The sequence below is a fragment of the Rhineura floridana genome, chromosome 2 (genome assembly GCF_030035675.1).
Source record: "Rhineura floridana isolate rRhiFlo1 chromosome 2, rRhiFlo1.hap2, whole genome shotgun sequence".
Taxonomy (NCBI): domain Eukaryota; kingdom Metazoa; phylum Chordata; class Lepidosauria; order Squamata; family Rhineuridae; genus Rhineura; species Rhineura floridana.
The window spans coordinates 155373194-155385245 of NC_084481.1; the positions used below are offsets into that span (position 1 = coordinate 155373194).

Here is a 12052-nt window from a genome sequence, read left to right on the forward strand (position 1 = left end):
GAAACAACCAACACCAATCTTGAGATATTATGTCTATCTTCAACCCTTTTCCTTCCCCCTTACTCTCCTTCCACCCACCAAAAAGAATGCCCATCTTATGGTTTCATTGTTTCTTGAAACCACCATCCTGGGAGGAGGAAGGGGAAAGCCAGTTTTATATCAAATGCAGGGAGAAAAATATTTTCCACAGGAAGAGCAGTGTCATCGAAAATTCCAGATAGTTTGTGTGATAGTTGGTGTATATTTTCTGTTTTGGCACAGATTGCCACTACTCGCCGCCTCACCGTGCACTTTAACCCGCCCTCCAGCTGTGTCCTGGAGATCAGCATGAGAGGAGTCAAGATTGCTGTAAAAAGTGATGACTCCAAGGATCCTAGCAAGGTAGGTTTGACCACATGTGCAGCTTTACTGCCAGCACTGTTCCTGTGATCTGTGTTCTCAGTGGATCATTATTACATCTTCCGCTTCACAGAAAATGCTACTCCTTGACAGGTAAACAAAAGGGAATATGCAAACAAGATAGTGATTTGCATATGTCCCGACTGGTGACACCGCATGTCGTTTCCTAAAGCAGTCTGTTGGGGATTGGATACCAGGGCAGAGCCATGTCCGTGCCTTGAAGCCCAGACATAAAAGTACATGTTCCCAGGCTGTGTAGGTATGTTAATGCACTGGAAGGTCTGTTTGTTACGCTGCTGCACTCTATGAAGCATTGCTAAACCCTTCTGCTACTATTTTAAGCAATGTCCTGTGGATCTGTGCAGTAAAGCTCTCTTGATTAGCCTTTCTGCATAAGTAGCTCACATGGAGCTTTCAAGAGGAAGGAGCAAAGCCATTCAGAAAGTACATTCTGTTAGCAATGGAACTGCCTTGCCAGAATCAGTCAAGGGTACTGGGCTTGGAAGCAGGAAGACTGATACATACCTATCTGTCTTTGGGCTGTATTTAACCAACACTTCTGGCTTCAATTTGTTTTGCTTGAACAAAATATTTGTTTTATGTATTTATTAATAGCAGTAGTAGTAGCAGTGGTAATAGTAGTGTTTTTAGAATGTGTGTATACAACTTTCCCATTATTATATATTGTTTTGTACACTAACATTAAACTAGGATCCATTCAATTCAACATCATGAAACCTTTTGACCAGTTTGAAAACTATCCTTATATCCCTGCCAAAACCTTTGGGACCATTGTAGGTTGCAGTGATCCAGAGCTTTTATTCATTTCAATGAACGTTGAACATCACAATGTTGGATTTATTTAAAAATAACCACCACTACTTAACAAATATATAGTGCAGGCTCCATGACTCTTTTGTGATGTAGAACTGTAGCAAGCACTGCAACTGGTCACTGAAGAAAGATTTTGGGTTGTGACATTGTGGTAAATGAACTAGTGACTGTTCGAACAAGGACAGGGATGTCTACTAGCCCAGTAACAGAATAGATCAATGGCCATAGTCTTTGGTTGCAGATAATGCAAAAACTTTGTCCCATCGTATGTAATGAGAGTCTTAAAAGTTGATGGAAGTGTGAATATTTCTTCTCTTTCAATTAATATTTATAGGTAATGAAGAATTTTCCACCTTATTAGTGGGTGTGAGTTACAGAACCAAGGCCTTTGAATTATTCCAGGTTAATTAACACAGACTGTAAGGTTGGAACCTTTTGTAGGTGGTACAAGAACTCTGATATTGCTGCAGCCTGAACCTGAACTCCCTCTTTTACATTACTGTATAAGACACTTTAGGAGAGAGTAAGAAGCTTATTGCCTGGAATTAGAGTGCCAGCAGGGTTTTCTGAGTAATACACTGTATGTGAATTACAATCTTTGCCCCATTCACAAAAGAGGTCACAAATTTGCATATGCTTTGTGTCATATGCAAATTTGTATCTTTTGTGGGTGGGATGGAGGCCACAAGAAGCTGCACACAAGTAATAATATGTCTGACAAACAGAATGTCAATGGATCAAACCTTTCCTATAATTATATTTCAGAAAAGATTTAACCTGTTCAATACTAGAAAACATTTATCTTGCCACACAGCTATATAAAAGCATGAGAGCATTGTTCTCCATTGCCGGCCCTAAACTGTTCTCCATTGCCGGCCCTAAACCATGCAAAGAACTCAAGTTTCATGAGTTGTAAATCAGTTATGTTACTGTAGGTCTTTCATCAATTGATCTTCGGCTGGCAATACTACATTCAGCTCAAGACCAGGTGTGGTATTTCAGGTGGCAAAGGAGGGAGGGTGTCAAAAGAGATTTAAGATTTATAGCAACCAAGATTCAGATATATTCAGTATTAAATTGTTTAAAAGCCAGCAGTGTATCCTAAAAGCATTTGTTGTGGCTACTTATTATTTATATCTCTTAATAACTGCAACAGTATTATTAACAAAGTCTAACAGCCATCCTTTCCCCCCTTTTTTTTCTTGAGCAAAAAGTTATTGACCCTTTGAAATGAACATACCCATTTAAATGTTTATATTGGCAGCACAAGCCACCTCCAAGAATTCCCCTATTTTTCCCCCACGGGTGAGAAAACAACCACAATCAATTCCAGCCCCCACACTGCATTTCCCTGCATCATCAACAACACACCAAAAGCCTAGATAACAGCTGTAGGTTATCATACACTACTCTCAGCCCCTCCCCAGCAAGATTATTTATTTATCTTATTTATTTATTATTTGATTTATATCCCGCCCTTCCTCCCAGCAGGAGCCTAGGGTGGCAAACAAAAACACTAAAAACACTTTAAAACATCATAAAAACAGACCTTAAAATACATTAAAACAAAACTAAAAAGTGAAAACAAAAAAGGACACATACAAGAAGTGGAAAGAAGGCCAGGCCACAAAGGAAGAGTACAGGCAGGTATCATGGCAGGGACAGCGTCAGGAAGGCTAAAGCTGAGAATGAGCTGAGGTTAGCAAGAGATGCTAAAAGCAACAAAAGCTTTCTTCAGGTATGTCCATAGTAAAAGACAGAGAAAAGAAATGGTGGCACAGCTACTCAATGAGGATGGCAAAATGATTACAGATGACAAAGAAAAGGCAGAAGTGCTCAATTCCTACTTTGGCTCAGTCTTCTCCCCAAAAAAGGTCTATGACCCTCCTGGGAAACATGAAGTAGAAGGAGCAGGATTGGAGCTTGAGATTGATAGACAAATGGTCAAGGAATACCTCATCACTTTGAACGAGTTCAAATCGGTAGGGCCCGATGAACTGCATCCTAAAGTATTGAAGGAACTGGCTGAAGAACTCTCAGAACCGCTGTCTATTATCTTTGCGAAATCATGGAGGACTGGTGAAGTACCGGATGACTGGAGGAGAGCTAATGTTGTTTCTATCTTCAAAAAGGGTAAAAAGGAGGAACCGGGGAACTACAGACCAGTCAGCTTAACATCAATCCCTGGAAAAACTCGGGAGCAGATGATAAAGCAGTCAATCTGTAAGCACCTTGAAAACAATGCAGTGATTACTAGGAGCCAACAAGGATTTAAAAAGAACAAAACCTGCTAAACTAACCTTATCTCGTTTTTTGATCGGGTAACCTCCCTTGTAGAATGTGGGAATGCTGTGCACATAATATATCTTGACTTCAGCAAACCTTTTGACAAAGTGCCCCATGATATTCTAATTAGCAAGCTAGCTGAATGTGGGCTGGATGGAACAACTATTAGATGGATCCACAGTTGGCTCCAGAATCGTACTCAATGAGTGCTTGTCAATGGTTCCTTCTCAAACTGGGCGGAAGTAATGAGTGGGGTACCACAGGGCTTGGTCCTGGGCCCAGTGCTCTTCAACATTTTTATTAATGACTTGGATGAGGAGGTACAGAGCATGCTTATCAAATTTGCAGATGTTACAAAATTGGGGGGCACAGCTAATACCATGGAAGACAGAAACAAAATTCAAAGGGACCTTGATAGGCTGGAGCATTGGGCTGAAAACAACAGAATGAAATTCAACAGGGATAAATGCAGAGTTCTACACTTACGAAAAAGAAACCAAATGCACAGTTATAAGATGGGGGATACTTGGCTCAGCAATGCGACATGTGAGAAGGATATTGGAATTGTCATTGATCACAAGCTGAATATGAGGCAACAGTGCGATGTGGCTGCAAAAAAGGCAAATGCTATATTAGGCTGCATTAACAGAAGTATAGTTTCGAAATCACGTGAAGTATTAGTTCCCCTCTATTCAGCACTGGTCAGTCCTCATCTTGATTCTGGTCTCCGCACTTCAAGAAGGATGCAGACAAAGTGGAACAGGTTCAGAGGAGGGCAACAAGGATGATCACAGGGACTGGAAACCAAGCCCTATGAGGAGAGACTGAAAGAACTGGGCATGTTTAGCCTGGAGAAGAGAAGACTGATGGGAGATATGATAGCACTCTTCAAGTACATAAAAGGTTGTCACACAGAGGAAGGCCGGGATCTCTTCTCAATCGTCCCAGAGTGCAGGACACATTATAATGGGCTCAAGTTGCAGGAAGCCAGATTTTGACTGGTCATCAGGCAAAACGTCCTAACTGTTAGAGCCATACGACAATGGAACCTAGGGAGGTAGTGGGCTCTCTGAACTTGGAGGCATTCAAGAGGCAGCTGGACAGCCATCTGTTGGGAATGCTTTGATTTGGATTCCTGCATTGAGCAGGGGGTTGAACTTGATGACCTTATAGGCCCCTTCCAACCCTATTATTCTATGATTCTATGAAAAACATTTTTAAAAAAAGTTTTAAAGACATCTTTAAAAAGGGGTTAAAACATACTGTTTTTTCAGAAAAAGGGTTTTTTTTAAAGAATATTACAAAGCAATTCCAACACAGACACAGACTGGGATAGGTCTCAATTTAAAAGGCTTGTTGAAAGAGGAAAGTCTTAAGAGGAAAGATAACAGAGATGGCGCCTGCCTAATATTTAAGGGGAGGGAATTCCACAGGGTAGGTGCCGCCACACTAAAGGTCTGTTTCCTATGTTGTGCAGAATGAACCTCCTGATAAGATGGTATCTGCAGGAGGCCCTCATCTGCAGAGCGCAGTGATCAACTGGGTATTTAAGTGGTAAGATGGTCTTTCACATATGCTGGTCCCAAGCTGTGCAGTAGGGACCCGCTTGTTGGTGCCCCGCTTGTTGGCGTTCTGCTAATACGGCGGTGCCAGTGGGGTGGTCAGCTGTAGCGTGAGGAGCTCCAGCTGACAGCGATCAGCTGGAGCACCTGAGCTCCCCGCGCTCTAGTGATCACTGTCAGCTGGAGCACGGCGGCTGGAGGTCCCCGCGCTCCAGCTGATCACACGCTCCAGCTGATCAGCTGTAACGCATGATCAGCTGTAGTGCGGCAGCTGAAGCTCCCTGCGCTCCAGCTGATCGCTTGCTACACCTCATTAGCTGTAGCGTGGGGAACTTGCATGCTCCAGCTGATCACTGTCAGCTGTGGCACGGCGGCTGGAGCTCCCCGCGCTCCAGCTGATCATGTGCTCCAGTTGAGTAGGGCCCCACTTTCCAGCAGTTTTTGCTTTTCAGCAGGGGCCTGGAATGGAAGCTGCCGTATGAGTGGGGCCCTACTGTATAGGGCTTTGTACACCAAAACTAGAACCTTGAACTTGGCCCGGTAGCACTTACCAGGGACTTCAGCTATCTTGAGGGACAGCAACCCAAAGGGAAGAGGAGCAAGCACCCAGATGCTCAGATACTCACTCCCAGGGCAGGTCTTCAGTCCCCCAGTGCTGCAGCTGTTAAGAGTATAGCTAGACTGGGCTGCTTTGCCATAAGCCATGCTCTCTCAATTACAATACACCTCCCGCATGATATGGATTTACTAATAATAGATTTTATCTGCATTTGCATTAGCAGATTTTTATGTTTACATGTTCAGAAAAAAACCTTTTTGCGTGAAATGAAATGTGAGTTGAATAGAGCATGAACTACTGTCTCATCTATCGTTTGCTTTGAGTGGGCATGCTACTGCCCAGTCACATCTACACTAAAATCCTGGATTTCTCAGTTATTTTCTCTGAGCAACAGTAACTTAATAATAACAATATCTCCCAGGGAAGACAAAAAAAGCTTCAAAATGAACCAGTAAGTTCCTTCAGAGTGAATCAGACCATCATTTCTCCATGTGGAAAAAAAAATCTAGTGTCATACATGCACCAAATGGCTTCAAAATTAACCAGGTAGATCCCCCCCCCAGTGTATGGAGAAGGGACTTACTTGGTCATTCTGAAGCTATTTTGAGGTCTTATCTCATGTATGTGTAACTCTAAATTTCTCAGCACCCATCAATCAGCTGCAACTTCACTCTTTGGCTAAAATAACTGAAAGATGGAACAGGCTCATATGTCACAAAATAATTTGTTATTTTCCTTCATAACTTTCATTCTACAGGGTCTAGAGACTTAACGTTTTTAAAAATTGAAATTCGGACTTTGGGCTTTCTGCTGACTGAGCCCAGTACAGCAGTACTCCGACTTCCCTCCCTTTCAGCAGCCTTGCCTGCAATGTTTACCACCTTACAAGCTTTTGTACCACACCAGCTGTTGTAAGTTATACAATGGCGTTTAATTTTCCAAAACAGCATGAGGTCTTCTTAATTTGTGACTTGGACTCTCAAGGGTGTGGAATTTGAACACATTTTATTTTCCCTTTTGTTCAAGAAATGGCTCTGGTTCCTCAGCCATCCAGACTCTTACACAGATCTAACATCTTGCTCTCTCCATTCTGCAGGGGAACAAATGTAGCCACTTTTTCCAGTTGAAGAACATTTCATTCTGTGGATACCACCCAAAGAACAACAAGTAAGTCCTAGGTGTGCAAAAGGCTACAGAGCACTTGGTGGCAAAGGAGACACCCAACATTACCTCCTTGTGCTACCCTGCAGTGTATTCTGGGCAAAATCTTAGCTTCAATGATTGCATTCTCCCTTTACCTCCAGCACTCATCTCCCTGCAACCTCAGACTTGAGCCAGTCCTAGAAGCTTAAGGATTTTTTGAAAAAGGATGTTGTTTGTTTGCTTGAAAGAATGAGAAAGGCTGCACAAGGAGAATGTCCCCCATTTGACCATTGCTTCTAATTTGGGGCTTTGAAGTGTAACTTTTTGCATAGGAAGCTCCTGTGCAGCAATCTTCATAATCCCTGCTAAACTTAGTCTTGATGAGGGTGGGATGGCCATGGTGTTTAACACTACAATTCTGTTTGTTCGTACTGCATCACATATGCTTGTCCTCCAGTGGACTTTGTGTCAGTGTAGATGGGCAGAAGCAAGAAGACCATTGTGAGTTTATGGGGAGGGTGTTCACTTCGAGCTGCTTTTCAGTCGAGCTCTATCTTTAGAGGTTCACGTGAGCTCTGTTGCCTGGAGTGCCTTTTGCTAGGTTTGGCTGGCACACAAGCTGCATCCTCTTCTGGACCAGATAGTCTGGCCAGAGTTATCTATGCTCTGATAACCTCCTGCTTGGATTACTGCAATGTGTTATACCTGAGGCTACCTTTGGTTAGCTTGGTACAGAAAGCAGTAGCCAGAATTTTGACTGGCACTGCTTGCTCAGACAACATCATTTGGTCCCAGGCTATGATCTGAGGGCACTTTGCTGAAGCGAAGCAGGTCTGGGTCTGGTCAGTGCCTGGACGAGAGACCGCCTGGGAACCATGTGTATGCCGCCTTCGGTTCCAGGGTGAAAGAAAGGGGGGTATAAATGTAATAAATAAATAAACATCTTACAGTTTTGAGAGACCTTCACTGGCTGCCTATTAGTTTCCAAGCCCAATATTTATTTATTAATTTTTAGCTGTGTGTTTATTTCCATATTTATTACCACCCTTTACCCATTGGTACCATGATGGGTTACATAAAAATTCAACCAAATACAATACATTAAAAAAAGCAATAAATCTCACAGTGAAACAAATTGTAAAGAACTGAACTCATCAGTACAATGGAAGGAACTGGCATCACTGAACCTTCCCTTTCCAAAAACCTGGGGGAAGAAATGCATCTTAACCTGCTGATGAAAAACATACAGAGTTGGATCAAGATCTTCCTTGGAGGGGTGGCTGTTCCATACGTTGGGGGCTACCACTGCGGAGGCCCTGCCACTGCCTTTGAACTTGATTGGGTGGCAGAACCACAATACAAAGTCCTGTTATTTACCTTTAAAAACCCTAAAGGGATTGGGACCCAGTACACAAGGGAGCATTTCCTCCCATACCATACATGAGATTGTTGACCAATGTCTACTCCCACTGTCTCGTCTATCAGAGGTGAGGTATGTTTTGACACAAGAAAGGACTTTTTCAGTAGTGGCATTCCAGTTGTGGAATGTTCCCGTAGGGAGGTTCCAACTTTATTATCTTTTAGGTGGCAGGCAAAACCTTTTTATTCAACATTTTGTTTTAAATTCTGAGTGTAATCTGTGCTTTTATCTGCCACTTTGATGTTTATATTGTTTTTTTTTGTGGTTTTAACTTTTGTAGACTGCCTAGAAATATTTTGCATATGAGGTGGTAGATAAATGTTTTTTCTTGTTGTTGTTATGTGCCTTCAAGTCGATCACGACTTATGGTGACCCTATGAATCAGTGACCTCCAAAAGCATCTGTCATGAACCACCCTGTTCAGATCTTGTAAGTTCAGGTCTGTGGCTTCCTTTATGGAATCAATCCATCTCTTGTCTGGCCTTCCTCTTTTTCTACTCCCTGCTGTTTTCCCCAGCATTACTGTCTTTTCTAGTGAATCATGTCTTCTCCTGATGTGTCCAAAGTAAAAAAAAAAAGAGTCTAGTCACCCCATCTGCCTTCCAAAACACGTTGTCAAAGGTATTGGAGGTAGCCGAGGGGGCACCACAGACTGACATATGGAAGAAGAGTTAAATGTGATTCAGCCAAAATGAGTTATACAAACATGAGTTATACAGTAAGAAAAATACTGCTTCCACTTTCTTCTTTTGTCCATGTGTGCAAAGCAAGCCCAATGTCTTTCTCTTCAGGAAAGTTAGTTCTGTTCCTGCCAGACACTGGCTATACCAGGAAGAATGGAACTAAACAGTGCATGTGTCTTTTACCTTGGTAGAGACTCCAGAGACCCAGTTTTAAGTCCAAGCTCGTGTGTTTTCTCTTTCAGATATTTTGGGTTCATCACCAAGCACCCAGCTGACCACAGATTTGCGTGCCATGTTTTTGTCTCAGAAGAGTCCACCAAGCCACTTGCAGAGTCTGTAGGGTGAGTTTTGGGCTACATCCTGAGGATTCCTGCTCTTTACAAAAATCTCAACCTATCTGGATTTAAGAAAGTGGCATGCTGGTTGCAGACATCATACTAGTGATGTCAGTATATGTATTAGTGGCCAGGGATCAGCCACTTTTCCAAGATGGTATGATGTGGCTTATTCTACTCAAAACTCTCAATTTGCCTTTGAAAGGCAGGAACCAGCCCACTGTGTGATAGACGCAACACAGAGAAAAGGTGTCAGGGAGATGAGAGATTTTGTCTGCATTCCAACTTCATTTCCCTGACTTAGCAGCTTCTAAGGAATGGCTTTTTTTCCTAAGTAGGTTTGAAATAGTAACTCAGAAAAAACCTGACTAGTAGAAATACAGGCTAGGTCACAGATTATTTTCTGTTGAGATGTTTATCAGTCTAAACCCCCTTCAGTTGTTCTATATGCAGCATCCAAGCCATGATTCAGGCCTTGGGGAGCAGGGAAAGTGTAGGACTGAGGAATTTTTCTGAGGACCAGTGTGTACATTATGAGTCAGCCCACACCTGTACATTTAGCACCTCACTCAAATAGTCTGTGTGCATGTGAAGACAGTACTTGCACAAGGCCACAGCAGCTTCTTCTTTGAAAAGTACATCTTTCAATTGCAGCTTCCTCCTGTCATAGGTGAGGAACCTCCAGCCACAGGCCTAACTAGGCCAGCCAGACCTCTGAAGTTGGTCCACAAGGCTGTTTTGGATGAATCACACCCACTTTTGCTGCACCTGTCATGTGACATCGGGTGTAGGAAAGTAAAGAATCTTCAGTTGCAGCCTCAGCTTGAAGCTTCACTCACCTGATGTCATTTGATGTCAGGTGAATGACATGTGGCTGCTCCTTCCCGCCTGGCAAACATGGCCCACAAAGGGTTTGGCATTTCTGGATCCTGCCCTCTGGCCAGATCCCCACCCGTTCTTTGTGGTACTGCATAAACCCACTTGCATGAGCTATTAAACATAATAGCTGGCACATAACAGGAACTGGTCCTGAGATGGGAGAACTGTTAATCAGGTTATTTCTTGGCAGGTCTTCAGAATTCTGGACCTAAGGTGTATTGTGAGTACCATTCCTAGCCTGGGTGCAGAACAAAAGGGCAGCCAATAAAACCTTTTTCTGAGATCTATGGCAATAAAGCTGTAAATGATGGGACAGTTATCAGTCAGCAGGAAAAAAAAGAGGTAGTGGACATGCATATTGTTCATGGATACTTGTTGTTCTCTCTGTACTGGGACACTATTTCAGCTCCTCTGACTGACACTCCTCTTTATATTTTTTTTGCAGGAGAGCCTTCCATCAGTTCTACAAGGAATGTGTGGAATATACATGCCCCACAGAGGACATCTACCTAGAGTAGGGGCAGGGATAGCCCCCTCCCTCCTGTACAGACAAGGGCCATTCCCCCATTGTGCATGGACAAGCTGCTTTGAGACTGAAGGAGGAGTGGGTATGGGGACAGTTTCCCTCAGTGTGCAGAGCCCCACCTCTCTCAGTGCACCTCCTTTCCTTGAGATGGGGGTATGGGATGGGTGGGATGGGTAAACAAAAAGGGGTTTATTATTAAAAGAAAAAAGTTTTTTGTTTATTTGAAGAAAAGCGCCATCAGTGGAAATGGGTGCTGCTGTCGCAGGTGTAAAAGAAGAGTGGGCATGGGATCTCCCACTTGCTGTGCACATGAATGGGCTGGCTTGGTACTTCAGGGAGATAGAGGGCTCCAGCACCTTTTGGGCTCCTTCTGTGTGTTGAGGCCTGCTCTAGTTCCAGCTGCCACATTTAGCCCTTTGTGTTGGGGGGTTAGTAAGGAAGGAGTGCTGCACTTCCACAGTGGAAGACTTGATAATAAGCTTGGGAAGAAAGGCAAGTAGTGAACCCAGTTCCTGGCTGGGAGGGGGGCGAGGAAGAGTGCAGGAGAGTGAACAAAGGGAAAGGTGGTGATGAATGTTACCAAGACATAGCATCCAAGCATCTTATCTTGTGACTGCAAAAGATTCAGGAACTGCTGGAGAAACATTGGTGCTTGTCCCACCTCTCTCTCTCTCTTTGAAGGAGAAGGAGGGTTTCAAGCATGGAGATAGCCAAGGGGGGACCATGCCCTGTAATCTGCTGATGGAAAGAGCTCCGCCATTCCAACCCTTGTTCTAAATCTCCTTTTCCACCACCACTGCTCTCCAGCTGCAGGTTCTAAGTTCATGGAGGGAATCGATCCTGCAAGAAACCAAGAGCCAGGGTTCTTGGCATTAGGGGCTTGAGAGGAGCCCCTGCCAAAAGCACAAAAGTGATTCAGGAAGGGCTAGGTCCCACTGAGAAGCAAAGCTAGGAGAATAGCATGAGAGCTGTGGAAAGGTGTGCCTTTGCCCCCCCCCCAAGGCAGGGGGCTCTGTGCTTCTGCTGGATCTGCTCTGATGACAACAATGATTAAACGTTGATGTTTCAAAGAGCCTGTGTTTTTGTTTTGTTGCCCAAAGAGACTAGGCCTCTAAGCAAACTACTCCATGAGCTGGTTCCTGAGAATTGCAAGAGTCAACTTTGACATTCTAAAAGCCTTTCTTGCCCTCAGTGGGAAGCCACACAATTTGCAGCATAGCCACAGTCAGGTTCTGCAACTTCCAGTTTGAGACCAAATTGTAATACACCAAATTATTATGGAAACTGTCATGTCCTCAGTTTTAATAACTGCAGGTATAAACATTGAATTTGCTCATAAAAGTGTGGAAAGACCCCACTGGCTCTAATTGTGTAGAATAACCATGCTGAGCATTGTAAAGCAACTCCCTTTGTGCAAGTCACTGAA

General features: G+C 43.5%; 1 protein-coding gene across 5 annotated transcripts in view; it reads left to right on the forward strand.

The window, feature by feature from the left end:
- Positions 1-11696, forward strand: part of MAPK8IP1 (mitogen-activated protein kinase 8 interacting protein 1) — an 87591-nt gene extending 75895 nt beyond the window's left edge. For all 5 annotated transcript variants that reach the window (XM_061610860.1, XM_061610862.1, XM_061610861.1 and 2 more), the window contains 4 exons: positions 262-381; positions 6737-6807; positions 9129-9227; positions 10546-11696. In XM_061610860.1, the coding sequence (XP_061466844.1) occupies positions 262-381; positions 6737-6807; positions 9129-9227; positions 10546-10618 (363 nt within the window). In that variant the 3' untranslated portion in view covers positions 10619-11696. The remainder of the gene's footprint in view (positions 1-261; positions 382-6736; positions 6808-9128; positions 9228-10545) is intronic.
- Positions 11697-12052: the final 356 nt, after the last annotated feature.